Source organism: Macrotis lagotis, chromosome X, assembly GCF_037893015.1.
Source record: "Macrotis lagotis isolate mMagLag1 chromosome X, bilby.v1.9.chrom.fasta, whole genome shotgun sequence".
NCBI lineage: Eukaryota > Metazoa > Chordata > Mammalia > Peramelemorphia > Peramelidae > Macrotis > Macrotis lagotis.
The window spans coordinates 532348442-532364221 of NC_133666.1; the positions used below are offsets into that span (position 1 = coordinate 532348442).

Genomic DNA, 15780 nt, shown 5'->3' on the forward strand with positions numbered 1-15780 from the left:
AAGCTTGTCCCAGATGCAGAAACTATCTCGGTCACACCCACACGCCCCGGTCATTGTTATTATTTTGGTTCCTGTAGCCCAGTCTGCCAGTCCCGGTGGCTTTCTCCCTTCCAGTAAAGCATGATCGGAATGTGCCACAAGGAGAAGCCAGGAGACACTGGGAGGCATCATTTCCAAGGCCCCGGTCAGAGACAAGACGCACGCGGCCCATTCGTCTCCGCGGGTCGGGAGGGGTGACAGGTTGCTGCCGCTCCCTCGCTTCCTTGGCGCTTCTCATCTTCCCCGTTCCGGGCGCTGGACCAGGCTGACCCTACCTGGCACCCCCTTTCCTCCGGGTCTTATTTCCTTCGCGCTCCACCTTATCAGTCTAAGGCTGCGCTTTCAGCTTTGAAACTTGCAGCCGGGTGGAAGGGAGAAGCGAAGGAATACAAAACAAACCCTGCGGGCGTTTGCAATATGTTCCAAACTCCGCCTCCCCCGGAGGATCGGGAGGAATTCCTGGCACTCCAAGCAGCAGAGTTTTTTTCCAAAGGGGGGAAAAAAACTATATCGTTCCCCTCCCTCCCGGGGCTCCCGCCCACCCTTACTCCACCCCTAAACGACGCCAAGCCCGTCCCAGCGGGAGCCTAGGGAATGGGTTGATCCCGGAGCCCTCTCCTAGGGGCTCTAAAGAGGGTAGAAAGAAAAAAGGGAAGATTTGTAATTTTTTGTGCAGCCGGGCGGGTGGCAGGCGCACCTCCCACCCAAGCCCGGGTTACTTCCGAGATTTCAAAAAAAAAAAAAAGAGAAGCGGTTTATTCAGGGGTGGGGGTGTCTCCGACCTCGGCCTCTTCTTCCTAGCTTGGTGGCCCAATCACCATGTAGGCTAGGAGGGACCGGGCCCGGAGGGGAAGGCACCGGACAGGCGGGGGAGGGAGGTGGTCTTAGGGGGAGGCTGTGGCTGAGCCAGTGCGTGCATCAGCTGGGAGGGCGGTAGCAGCCTCAGCCCACTAGCCCAGAGGAGGAGGAGGAGGAAAAGGAAAAGGAGGAGTGTGTTCTTGCTGCACCCCCAGTTTGGCACTTCCCGCGGAGTCGAGGCAGACGGGGGGACTCCAGCTATTGCATGGGCTTCTCTCCCTCCTCCCCACCCTCCCACCCCCCAGGCCGGGGGGAGCCAGAGCGAGGAGTTGGACTGGACTTGTTCTGTGGCTCCAACTCGCCTCTGGGAGGGCGCGGGGGTGGGCGGCGGGGCGGACCCTCCCCAGCAGTCGCGGGGCGCAGGGGCGGGGGTGACTGCGGCGGCTGCGGCTTCTCGGAGCCCAGGGATTTACCTGGGGGAACTCCTCCCCCTTAGCGGAGGCGGGGGCTACAGGGAATCCCCGCACCCCGGCTCGTGCCCCTCGGCATTGGGGGGGCTGGGCAAGGGGGCGCCTACGGCCGCCGCGAGTCTGGGACCAGGGGCGACCCTGGCACCCCCGGCCATCCGAGGGCCAGCAGCCGGTTTGCGGGGGCTTGCAGGCTGTCTAGCCTCCCGAAAGCCACTTCCTCTGGGGCCCGGGGGCCGGGGCCGGGGCTGCCAGCCCAGAAGAGGGGGAAGGGCTGCCCTCACACCCGGCAGCGCCCACGTCCACCACGGCAACCCCGTGATGAAAAGTTCCCTTAAAAGCCAGCCTCTTTGAGAGAGCGCAGGAGGAAGCCGGGCTGCACCGCCTTTTGGGAGCCCGGGAGCCAGTGCTCAAGCGAGCCCCCTCCTCATCCCCTTCGGTTTCTCCTGCTCCCGGGGCGCGGCTACACGGGGCGCCCCCCCCCCGCGTCCGGGGCATGTGCGGGCACCGCGGGCATGGCATCTGCGGTGTTTGAGGGCACGTCGCTGGTGAACATGTTCGTGCGGGGCTGCTGGGTGAACGGCATCCGGAGACTGATCATCAACCGACGGGGCGACGAGGAGGAGTTCTTCGAGATCCGCACGGAGTGGTCGGACCGCAACGTCCTGTATTTGCACAGGAGCTACTCGGACCTGGGCCGCCTCTTCCAGCGCCTCCGGGACTCCTTCCCCGAGGACCGGCCCGAGCTGGCACGGTCCCCGCTCCTGCAAGGTTGGTGGGGGCCGCCTCCCTCCCTCCCCATTTCTGCCCTCCTGGGCCCGGCCGTGGCTTGTCCACTTGGCCTATTTGGGAGGAGGAGGAGGGAGGAGAAGGAAGAGGGAGGTGGAAGGAGTGATGATTGAGTGAAGGGCACGGTTGAGGGAAGATCATTTTGGAAAACGTATCGAAATGCTCGGAACCTTGAAAGCACCTCATAAATGCTTCCTGACTGTTGCCTGAAGTAGGGGGTCGGGGGGGAAGAGAAGTGGTTGAGGGAGTTACTGAAGTCGTAAATATTGCCTCTCTTCCTCCCTTAAGGAGTCAAGAAAAAAAAGCAACTGGTTCTTGCTCCCCTGCATCTATAGGGGCTGGCCTTATGCAGATAAGGGGAGGCGGGTGGGGTAGGGGGACAAATTAAGGCTACCTATTGTTATTTGTTAGAATTTGGAAATGAATTTGGCTTCGCGTGGTCTTAACCCCTGGGATTTTAGGAGAATAGATGTAAGTCTGGAAGAGTCCTTAGAAGCCAGGAAATCCAGGCCCTTCATTTTACAAATAAGGAAACTGAGCCCCGGAGGTAGCGACTTGCCTAAGGGTCTCAGATTGTTAAGCAAGATTAGAGTCTGGAAAGGGAATTAAGGTAAGGCCTGGCAGAAGAAGAAAGTTGACAGTTTTAAATGATAAGGAAAAGTTGAGATTTGTCCAAGAGAAAAGAGCAGAAAGATTAGCTGTCATATGATTCCATTTGTTGGTTACTTCGTGAGAGAGGTTGGAGATTGGCTTGTTTTAAGAGGATGAGGGCAACAGAAGACATTTGCACCATGCTTACCCCAAAGGCAAGAAGCCACAGATTCGACTGATATGTATTAAAAGCAGTATCCAACCCATAGTAGATGCGTTTATTCACGCTGCCGTTTACTGTCCCGAGCCACACACACACACACACACACACACACACACAAACATAGATTCTCTCTCTCTCTCTCTCTCTCTCTCTCTCTCAGAGGAAGGAGGAAGAGGGAATCGGTCTTGTAGAAAACAGTACATTGTTTAAGAAACAGCGGATCAACCTTGGGCAGGGATGGAGGTGAGGTGGCCTGGAGCTGCTCCAGACTCCCGCCGGAGATAAGGAGGACAAGATAAATATTGTAAAGTTGTCTGGAGGAATCTGTCATTTCTTCTGCTATCTTATTCGGAATAATTCCCCGGAGAGCCCGGGTTTATTGGCAGCGGACTTTGGCTTTTCTGGATCAATCGATGACAACTCGTGATGCAAGATGCCACGCTGTCCTTTAGTCATTCAGCCCAGCGGGGGTAGAGGGAGCAGGATTGGCTTGGACTTTCTTCCCAAGTACTGTGTTAGTTGCATATGTCCTGGCCCCAACTCCTTGAGGAAACATGTGGATTTTATTAACTACTGCCACCTCTTTCTCTTGAACCCGTGACTGATGATCCTGGCTCCCTAGGAAGCTTTCTTGTTCTTAGAAAAATAGTTCTTTTTCTTCTTAACCCACCTAATTGTGCTCCCCTTCCCATACTATTTATTGAGGTTAGGAGAGAGAAAGTAGAAGAGAAGGAAGGAACAGAAGACGAATATAAAAGGACAGGAGAAAGAAGTGAAAGAGATAGGAAGGAGAAAAGGAGGAATCTTGGGAGTGGAAAAGGAGGAAGGAAACAGAAAAATGAAGAGAGAGTGGGGAGAATGCTTGAATGGAAGGAAGAGAAAAAAGGAAAGAGAAGGGACACTAGAGAAAAGGCAATGAGAGAATGAAGAAGGGATATGAAAGAAAAGAGAAAGCTGTGAAGCAGAACCAGAAAACAACCCTAAGATAGCCAAAGGGCATGGCTTTTTATGGCTTAAGGAATGGGAAGCTCATGTTAACTTGCAAGCAATAGAATTGGGGGGGCACTCCCACTTTTCTGCTTTCCCTTCAAGAGAGAACAGTGCAGCAGACCACATTTATATAGGCCAACTATGTTCTAGGCATTATCCTAAACATTTTACAAATACTATGACATTTTTATCTTAAAACAATATTCTGATTAATATTTGAGGATGCAGGCATGTGACAAGGCAAAGTGAATTTGATACAGAAAGTCAGTCTCGGAACAAATTCTAATTTTTTCTTCTTGATATGAAAGGGTTTTGTTTGCTTGGTTAAAGTTTTTCAGATAATTGAGGCAGTCTAGTGGTATAATGGATTGAACATGGCAGACCAGCTTTCCACCTTGGGCACGTCACCTAACCTCTGCCTCAGTTTCTTCATCTCTAAAATGGGAAGACTAGGAGCATCTACATCCCAGGACAGTTATGATCAAATGAGACAATATTTGTAAAGCAACTAAAATTATACAAAACTATTATTATTAATTCAGATATTTACTCCAACTTTATAGACACATTTTGACAAATGAAATTATTTGGGATGGACTTCAAAATCACCCCAGCAAGCTTCAGTTGCCTTGATTGTCTAAGCCTGGCACTCTGATCTACCCCCATCTATTTGTGAAAGTTCTGAGGATGGTTTCAAGATTATATCTTGATAATTTTTCATGGATTTACTTTTGGGGTCTATTTCCTCTTTTAACTTAATAAATTAATGTCAATGTGAGGAAATTTCAGATGAAGGAAAAATCAGATTACAGCAAATCACAGTAGAGAAGAACTCCAAGAGAATAGAATTTTTGAACCTACTTCTGATTTTTTATTTCAGGACAGTGATCAAGAACCATGTCTGAAAGATAAAATTACTCATCCTAACTTGCATTTATATATGTGTTAGGTGCTTTATGTATATATATATATATATATATATATATATATATATATATATATATATATATATATATATATATATTTGCAAGGCAATGGAGTTAAGTGACTTGCCCAAGGTCACACAGCTAGGTAATTATTAAGTGTCTGAGGCCAAACCCTGGTAGGTGCTTTATAATAATATCTCCTTTAAGCTTCACAACCACCTTCTGGAGATAGGTTTTACAGATGAGGAAACTGATACCTTGGAACTTTTATCTAAAGTTGGGTTTGAATTCAGTTCTTCCTGACTCCAGGTCTGACACTGTATCACTGCACCAACTAGCTGCATGCCCTTTTCCAGAACATGAGCGATGGTGGAAAGATGTCAAATTTGTCATCATATGCCCTTAACCCTCCTTCCTTCAAGAAGTGCTACTGCCAATGTTTCCCTGGGTTATGGTCACAGTCCTTTTCATGGAGACTTAAGGAAAAGCAAACTAGTAATAATCTTCTTGAGGGAAGACTCTTTTTTATTTCTTCTTATATATCTGACTCCCAACATACTGTCCAGTATATAGATCACATGAGATAATAAATACATAATCTCTATAACCTATGTATTTATAAAATCTCTCTCTATATGTACTAGCTGTTATTATTATTATTATAATATTATTATTAAATGATAAATCTTTATTCCATGTCCCCGAAAGAATTCTGATCCTAGTTGTAAAATAAAGAAAAGAAGCACTTAGATGCATAATGGATGTCAGAAAGACCTGAAATCAAATTTGGCCTGATTAGCTGTGTGACCCTGGGCAGGTCATTTAACTCTGCTTCATAAAGAAGGAGAAAGATATTTACTTCTATCATAACCCTTTAAATTAATGAGGAATAATATCAAAATATCAGAAAAATATTTTATTTTCTTTCTTTAATTCAATACTTCAAGAATTTTCATATCATCAGCACAGACAGGTACCCTTGCTGTCATAGGGACTTAGCAGACAATCTGGTTTTTGTTAAGCCTCTGCCAGCCTTGCCTAGGCTGATCCTTAGCTGACAAACATACATATGTTGTTTTGTTTGTTTGTTTTAGATTTTTCAAGGCAATGGGGTTAAGTGGCTTGCCCAAGGCCACATGGCTAGGTAATTATTAAGTGTCTGAGGTTGAATTTGAACCCAGGTACTCCTGACTCCAAGGCTGGTGCTCTATTCACTGTGCCACCTAGCCACCCCAGCATACATATATTGAATTCATTTCTGGGAAGCTTTTCAAGTTTGATAGAATCCTTCTCAGCTGTGCTTTTCCAGAAAGCCCAAGATCACCTCAACACTACAAACAAGGCAGCAGAGTAAGGGAATAAAAATAATATCTGAAAAGAAAAATTTTTCTCCATTTCTATATAACTTAATTTGTATCTAACAATGTTGTCTAAATATAGACAACTCAAAGGAAACTGGCCCCCAATTTCAAAAATGAGGAAACTGAGGCACAGAGAAGCCATGCTAGGTCACAAAGCTAGTTGATGAGAGTTAAGATTCCTGTTTCAGGGCTCTTTGTCCTATATATCATTGTCTATCCAAACTATGACATACAAAAGATATATGTGTAATAAAAAAATACATTATTTGTTTTCAGGACTGTTTTTCATCAGGTTGCACTGGCTTGAATTTATTGAAATAATTTCTGTTCTCTGTTATATTTGCCCTCTAGTATAATGAAAAATCTTCAAAGCTTTAAAAGAAAAATACTGGTTGGTTTCAGAACTGAAACTGGCAGCAGTCTGTAAATTCATAGAGATGTGTGATTGAACACCCTCAGAGCAGTGTGATCACCTTGGCTCCTCTTCACATTTTAAAATTTACATATAATTAAAGAGCTATGGAGTCTAATTCAGTCCCATGGGAGAGAATGTTTTCAAGATAATGCTTCTATCCCCTTGTCTACACTCTATGGAGTTATTCTTGGCTGTCATCCTATTCCTTATGTCTGGTAGAGTATGAGGACATAGCAATTCACAGGGCCCAGGGTGGCCGTGGATGTCTACATCCATTGATAGAAGACTTGGGAACTTCTTTTGGGGGGGGGTGTAATTACTGAACAAAATGACGCCTCTCTGACCTCATGACCTCTTTCTGAGGACTATTGGTATTCTCTTTTCCTCCCTTTTTTGTACTGGTGTCTTATTCTGATGTTTTAGATATCCCTCCTAACTCATCTCTGTTATTTAACCTCGGAAACTTTGACAATTTGACTCTGTAGTAACTTTCCCTTGCCCAGTCTCCACTTTGATAAAATATTCAAATAGTCTCTCTTCAGAGATCATTTTTTCCCTTTCTTATAAACCTCCTCTATATTCTCAGTCATCCTTGTCATTGCCTGATGGATTGAGACCTTGGCTATGATTTAACTGTATTAAATAGAATAGCCTTGGCTCTTGATTTCCTAACAGTCTATGAACATTTTCTCCCCAGCCCCTACTTATAGAACATATATTGTTTTTCTTTAGACAATACAACAATTTTCAATTTTCATGACAGCTAGGTTGTGTATTGGAAAGTGTCCTGTCCTTGGAGTCAAAAAGACAGTTGTCATCTCCCAAGCACTACCCATGTGGCTATGAGAATGTGGACAAGCATATCCATTTATAGAGAAGTCAATTAATTTCCTTCTGCTTCAGTTTCCTTATCTGTAAAATGGGGATGAGAATAGCTTCAATCTCATACCATTTATCACTTGATAGGAATTAACCTATTGCCAAAATCAGTGAAATCACTATTCTGAATTCATGAGACCCAACCTTGTAATCAGGAAATACAGATCCCTCCTTTATATAGATAGGTTCTAGTTTTATGGCATTTGAAGGTGAGTATTACCAGCTTTTTTGACACCTGGAATTGATCCAGGGACCTTCAGAATTTCAGTCTAACACTTTCCAAATAAGCTATTTCTGTCTGTAATGGTGGTTCAGTGGTAGAATTCTCACCTGCCATGTGGGGAGACCCTCAATTCCTGGCTAATACAGTATAATTCAGCACTCCCTCACTCAAAACTAGTTCAAGTGCATGTCATGACATCACTTGTATGACATTGGGCAAATTACTTAACACATTGGTGCCTGAGGCAATTCTCTGAGAGTATGTCACAGATTTTGCATTGGTTTCTATACCAAGTATTCCCCAAAGTTAGATTACAAGTATAGGCTAGGTAGCCAATCAAGAATTTATTAATCATGTACTCTTTGCCATGAACTAGGGAATACCATTTCAAAAATGATATAGTCCTAACCTCAAAGGTCTTACATTTGTCTAGAATACCTCATGTACATTGATAAGTGTGTGTATGTGTCTGTGAATAAGCACACAAAGATAATAATGGGACTATATCTCATTTATGCTAATGAGGGGAAAGAGGGTGTGTGTGTGTGTGTGTGTGTGTGTGTGTGTGTGTGTGTGTGTGTGTGTGTGTGTTTGTAGAGGAAATGGAATGTTTTTTGCTGCTTCCTCACTGAAAAGGAAAAAAAAAATCTTGGCCAAGACAGCAGATTCCTAGCTATATTAGTTTGTTCCTTCTTAGTACAAACAGTAAAAAGGGGGCAAAGTCATATTTAACTGCTCTTTGTAGCTGCCAGTTATAGTCCAAATGACTTATCAAAACCATTCTTTAGTCAGCCCCATCAGTTTACAATAAAAATCAACAACTGTGAAATGTTTTAAGATTTACAAACTTTTTTACATAGATGGATTTTCTTGACTTTTCACAGTATCCCTGGTATAGTCTTACAGATAGGAAAACTGAGACTCAATGAAGTTAATAACTAGTTCCTTTGGTGCCTATGGACATATAGTTAATATGTATCAGAAATGGGATTTTAATCCAGGTCTCACTTTCCTCCAGAATCAGTGTGTTCCATTATATCAGAGTCTCTCAGAGCAGCTTCATGTTCTAATATTCAGAGGAAGTCTGAGGGCATAGTAATGCTGCCTTCTGCTCTTCTCTTCCCTTCCCATCCTGCCCCTAACTTTTAGGGTGTGTGTGTGTGTGTATATATATATATATATATATATATATATATATATATATATATATATATATATATATATATATATAAACTCTTTGTTTTTTTTTTCTTTTTGCAAGTCAGTGGAGTTAAGTGACTTGCCCAAGATCACACAGCTAGGTAATTATTAAATGTCTGAGGTTGGATTTGAACTCAAGTCCTCCTGACTCCAGGGCCAGTGCTCTATCCATTGTGCCACCTAGCTGCCCCCTTATAACTCTGAACCAATAGCCAACATCTACAAAACTTTGCAAGATGTTTTACATACAGCAAATATATTGTACATATTTAATCCTCAGATAGCCTTGTAAAGCACTAATATCTTCATTTTCCAAGTGAAGAAACTGAGGTCACTCACCTAGGGTCACAGAGTCAGTAAGTGTCCAGAGTTGGGATTTGAACTCATATTTTCCTGACTCCAAGTCACTCTATCCACTATTCTTTGGATTGTAAACACTTGAAAAGCAGATTCAGTTCAATTAATAACAGTTCACCAATTCTGAGTAGGGCTTATTATGATTTAACTGTGGTTACCTATTCATTTTATAGTTTTTCTGGTTGTTTAATCTATTCCATATTTCTACAAAAGTTCTTTGCCTGTGGCTAAGCCAACAACTAAAACTTTTTCCCCAGATGAAATAGTTTGATGCCTTTGGTCTAGGATTACCTTTGCAGAATCAACAGGTTTTATATCTTGAGAAATAACCTGCTCTGAATCCTTGTCACCAGTATAACTACCTATAACTCCTTTTTCCCCTTTTTCTTTGTCCTCTTTTCTCTTCCTTTTGATCTTCCTCTTGTCATTTCTCATATATCTTTGCTGTATTGTGTTCCCCTCTATATTAAATTTATTTCTTATTTCTCCTATACTTTCTTCAACTGGAACTGATCTGTCCTTTCTCTGTTTCTCAGAGAGCATTCTTCTTAAATTGCCCTTCATATATTCCATTGTATCATATCTTTCTTCCAGTCATATCCCCACATTAGATTGTAATCTCCTTGGCACTGGGCAGTGACTTTCCATCCTCCTAATCTTTGTAGCCCCTAGGCCTAGCAGAGAGCTTTCACATAATAGATATTTAATAAGTAGTGAATTTTTTCTTTTTTGAATTCCTGAAGCACGTTCCTGCATTTGTGATTAACCAACACTGGCCTATCAGATATACCAGGTTACTTTTTATATAAAAATGTAAATTTTCATTTCAGATAAATTTCATGTCCAAAGAGGGAGTGGATTCAGAAATTTATATAAGGCTGCCCTGAAGGGTTCAGGACTAGACAAGTAATTATATATCTATAAAACGGAGTTAATAATACTACTTACTTCATAACATTGTCATGAGGATCAGATGAGTTGTTTGTAAAGTTCTCTGAATACCTTAAAGAAGCTCATAAATGCCATCTGTTATAACCACTGTTATTTATTATGTGATTAACTCGGACTGGGCTTTGGCTATAACTAGGACTAAAGTCAGAGGTATTCATTTCTTTTTTGTTTATGCTTTATTTAACCACCTTTGTGAGCAGATGGAAGTCAAAGTCAAATCACCAAACATTTATTAAGTACCATCTGTATACCAGGCAATTTGCTAAGTCCTGGATCTATATAAGGTAAAAAAACAATTTCTGCCCTCAAGGTCACAGTCTCATGGGAAAAAACAACTTTTAAATCGCTTTACATATAGGATAAGTTGGAGATAATCTCAGAGAGAAGACCTTAGCACTGAGGGAGAGAGGGAAAGACTTTACTTTTGCTGTTTTACTACTTAAAATTTTTATAATTTTTTTAATATTTTATATATTTGTTTTTCCAACTACATGCAATGGTACTTTTACCAATCATTTTTTCTTGGTAAGGTTTTGAGTTTTGCATTTTTCTACTTCCCTCCCCCTGACAGAAAGCAACCTGTTATAGGCTCTACATTTATAATCATGCTAAACAATACATCCATATTGATCATATTATGAGAAAAGAATCAAATCCAAATGGAAGAAAAGAATATTAGAGAGAGAAAAATGACAATACAGAGGACAACTTTTAAAAATCGAAGGTAATGAGCTTTGATCTTCATTTAAACTCCATAGTTCTTTCTCTGGATATTGATGTATTTTCCTCAAAAGACTTTTAAAATTGTCTTTTAGGGCCAGCTAGTTGGCTCAGTAGAAAGAGCACCAGCCCTGGAGTCAGGACTTGAGTTAAAATCTGGCCTCAGGGGGTGGCTAGGTGGCTCACTGGGCAGAGCACCGGCCCTGGAGCCAGGAGTACCTGAGTTCAAATCTGGCCTCAGACACTTAATTACCTAGTTGTGTGGCCTTGGGCAAGCCACTTAACCCTATCTGCCTTACAAAAAAAACCAAACCTGTTTTCAGATACTTATTATCTAGTTGCACGACCTTGCACAAGTCACTTAACTCCCCATTGACTTGCAAAAACCAAAAAAAAAATTGTCTTTGATTATTGTTCTAGAGGGAGAAATTTCTTGCAGAAGCTTAAGACTTGAAGAAAGTAAAAGGAAACCAGGAAGTGGAGATGAAGAGGAGGAAGGCATGGGAGATGGAGGCCAGTGTCACTGGATCAGAGTACATGATGAAGAGTGAAGTGATAAATGAGGTGTACAAAGACTGGATAAATAGAAAGGGAAGCCAAATTTTGAAGAATTTTAAAAGCCAGCCAGGATTTTATATTTGGTCCTAGAGGTGATAGAATAGGAGCCTTTAGAGTTTATTGAATAGGAGTATAATTTGAAATTTTGGAGGCTTGCTTTGCTAGCTAAATAGTAATACAAAATTCAAAATCTTGCAAAAAAAAGATTGTTAAAAACTACTATTAAATGTAGTTAAAAATAAAATATTAAAAATAATAAAAATTAATTAAAAAATAGCAAAGCATCAAAAACTCTAGATTTTAAACTAATGGTAGCAATTAAAACAAATAAAACTTAAGAGATTTCATAACTTCTCAGTGGATTTCATCTTAGAGCTTAGTAAGTGAATATAAAAAAATTACTTGAGATCTATGGAGAGAGGCAGGCGGTAGGCTACAGTCTCTTGGCTTGCATGCTATTATCAATAATCCACATCCCTGTATTCTCTTCCTAAAGCCAGAAGGGAGCTGGTTTTGTTCAGGGTATTCTGTGGGAGCAGCAGCTGTCCCTGTGCAGGGAAGACACCCATAAATACACTGCTTCCTTTGTGCCTCTTCTCATTGTTGACAATGTCAACAGTTCATTATTGGGAGCTTGCCTGTGCATCTGGGAGACAATGAGCACAGCTCTTCATTATCAGTCATTCAGCCCAGTTATCTAACTGAAATCACAATTTTTATTTGTTTTTGTATTATCTTTGACTTCCTACAGGGAATCCCCTTTTTCATTTCAGAGTTGGTACTGCTGAAAAGATAACACTCTCCCTCTTCCCACTCCCCCAATTATCAGCCCCTTTTAGCCAAGCTCTTTCATGGAAAGTATTGCTAGTCTGTGAAACAAACTGAGTCAAAGAGATTCTTACTTCCATCCATTCTTTTCTCTACTGGCTGGAGGCTGCATTAATCACAATGTCAGTTTAGATTGAGCGGAAATGTCACTTCCAAGCAAATGAACCATGTGCCTGTTATAATTTTCTCTAGAATAGACAGCTTCCCTCCCATCCCTTCATTTTTCATCCCCCTCCTTTCAAATAGATGATTGCTGACACAACTTCCATATCAATTATACTGAGTTTGGGCTACCCATTTCTATTCCAATTTAGGATTTCCCTTTAACAAAATAAGTGCTCTTGAAGTCTTTTTTTTTTTTTTGGTATAATAGTTATTTCTGGATATATTACCTATATTGACCCCCCCCCCCCATCCCCAACCATTAATCTCTCCCTTATAACCAAGGTACAGTGGCCAGAGAGGCTTCATTATTTGCCTGCCCTTCTGACCCTTACTGCTTTTTTTAATAGCTGATTCCTTTTGATAATCTTTTCATTTCATTCATGTTGTAGATTCTGTATATTTCACTTATTATTTTGGGCATCATTTCATACAAATCTTCTCATGTTTCTTTGAATTCCTTAAATTCATCATTTCCTAATGTACCATGATATCATTACATTTGTATGCAGTTTATTCTGTCAGTCTGTTCTTTTGGTTCCCACTTTTATTTCCATTTCTTTGCTACTACAGAAAGAGGTGCTGTGGACATTTCTGTTATTTATTGAAACTTTCTGTTTCTGACATCCTTGACCTGGTATGTTTTCATAGTTTAATAGCTGAGCTTATCCTACATTACTTCCAGACTGATTTCTGGAATAATTGGATTAATTTGCATGAAGACAGCATGGTGTCTTAATGTCTTGTTTCCCCCCCCGCCTAAAAATTACTTTTGTATATACTAAGCTCTCATTATATGTCATTGATGTGTTCCCTTAAATTGAGGGGATCTACCTGACATTGAAGTTCTAGCATCCCTATCATAGTGTCTTTTTCTCCCATTTATTTATTTTCCAATTAAATGTAAAGATAGTCTTCAACATTCATTCTTTTGTAAACTGTTGAAGTCCACATTTCCCCCTCCCCCACCCTCCCTTCCCACCCCATTCCCCAAGGTAGCAAACAATCTGATAGAGTATGTACATGTAAAATTTCATAAAATAATCGAAAGTGGCAAGTCTAATCTACTCAATGAACTCCACTGGCTCTCTATCACCCCCAAGTTCAAATACGAAATCTTCTGTTTGGTGCTTAAAAGTCCTTCAAGGCTGTCTCCCTTTGGGAGACCAATCTACTCTTTTAAAAATTTATTTTAATTTATTATTACTATTATTACAATAATTTTGTTATAATAGTAAACAAAACCACCCCAAGAAGATGAGAAAACTCAAGAATAGTGAGAGAGAGGAAAAAAAATGTACTTCTGACTATGTTCAGATTCTAATGGCTCTGTCTCTGGGGGTGAGTTGCTTTCTTTATCATAAGTCCACCAGAGAAGTTGCTTCAATATTTTCCCCACAGTTGCTATTACTAGCTGTACATCCACTCTATTCCTTCCCACTCTCATTTATTCTATTCTCTCTCTTCTTTCACCCTGGCCCTGTCCAAAAGTGTGTTGTATCTGAGTACCCTCTCCCTCGATTTTCCCTCTCTTCTATCACCTATTCCCCCCTTCCCTCCCTTCATTCTCCCTTATTCCATCCCTTTCTTATTTTTCTCTAGGGTGAGATAGATTTCCTCACCCTATTAAGTGTGTCTGTTATTTCCTCTGTGAGCCATTTCTGATGAGAATGAAGGCTCACTCATTCCTCCTTGCCTTCCCCCTTTCCACTCCATTGAAAAAGCTTTTTCCTTGACTCTTATGTGAAATTTCTTAGCTGCTTCTTCATCTCCTTTCCCTTCCTCCCAGTACTTTCCTTTATCACCCATTGACTCCATCTTTTTACTCCATTATATTCCGCTCCTTCCTGTGTCCTGTCTATATATGCTCCTAACAGCTCTTATAAATGAGAAAGTTCATATGAGTTATCAATATTTTCTTCCCATGCAGTAATACAAACAGTTCGATATCATTAAGTTCCTGATAGTTAGTCCTTCTCATCCACCTCCTCTATGGTTCACCAGAGTCCTGTACTTGGAGATCAAACTTTCTGTTCAGCTCTGGTTGTTTCAATAGGAAAGTTTGAAAGTCCCGTTTCACTGAAAATCCATCTTTTTCCCTGAAAGAGGATGTTCAGTTTTGCTGGGTAGTTGATTCTCTGTTGTAAAACAAGACCTTTTGCCTTCCGGAATATCATATTCCAATTCCCTACAAGCCCTTAATGTAGATGCTGCCAGATCCTGTGTAATCCTGACTATAGAGCCTCGGTAGTTGAATTGTTTTTTTCTGGCAGCTTTTGGAATTTTCTCTTTGATTTGGGAGTTTTGGAGTTTGGTTATAATATTCCTGGAAGTTTTTCTTTTGGGATCTCTTTCAGGAGGTGACCAGTGAATTCCCTCAATTTATATTTTATCCTCTGTTTCTAGGATCTCAGGGAAATTTTGCTGTATTATTTCTTGAAAAATGAAGTCTAGGCTCTTTTCCTGTTCATGGCTTTCAGATAGCCCATTAATTTTTAAATTATTTCTTCTGGATCTGTTTTCGAGGTCGGTTGTTTTTCCAATGAGATATTTCATGTTTTCTTTTAATTTTTGGCTTTTTTTGGGAAGAGTTTTATTTCTTCCTGATTTCTTTTTTTAAAATTTTAATTAATTTATTTATTCTTATTTTGTACAGATAATGTTTTTTATACATTACTAAAATATTCTTGTTTAATCGTAAACATAATACCCCCTCCTCCCAAGAAAATATAGACCCACATAAATGATAAAGTAAAGGTGAAAGAAAAAATTAAAATTAAATAATAATAATAATAGTAATAATAATAATAATAATTGTAGGTATGGCCAGGTGGCGCAGTGGACACAGCACTGGCTCTGGAACTAGGAGCACCTGAGCCCAAATCCAGCCCCAGACACCCAACAATCACCCAGCTGTGTGACTCCATGCAAGCCACCCCAACCCCATTGCCCTACAAAAACCAAAAAAAAAAAGACTCAAATTAAAATCAAATAGTAGTAATAATAATAATAGTAGAGGCGGCTGGGTGGCAGACAGATCACTGGTCCTTGAGCCAGGAGCATCCAGGTCCAAATCCGGCCTCAGACACCCAACAATCACCCAGTTATGCGGTCCCAGGCAGGCCACCCAGCCCCATTTGCCCTGCAACACCCCCCAGAAAATAATAATAATAATAATAATAATAATAATAATAATAATAATAATAATAATAATAATAATAATAATAAATATAAATGTGCTTCAGTCTGTGCTCCAACACCACCAGCTCTGTTGCAGGTGGATCTCATTCTTTAGGATAAGTC

General features: G+C 41.1%; 1 protein-coding gene across 1 annotated transcript in view; it reads left to right on the top strand.

Moving 5' to 3' along the window:
• Positions 1-1721: 1721 nt before the first annotated feature.
• The window catches only part of PXDC1 (PX domain containing 1), a 61065-nt gene continuing 47006 nt past the window's right edge, over positions 1722-15780 (top strand). Inside the window, exon 1 of the mRNA XM_074208712.1 lies at positions 1722-2075. Within this exon, the coding sequence (XP_074064813.1) occupies positions 1820-2075 (256 nt within the window). The 5' untranslated portion in view covers positions 1722-1819. The remainder of the gene's footprint in view (positions 2076-15780) is intronic.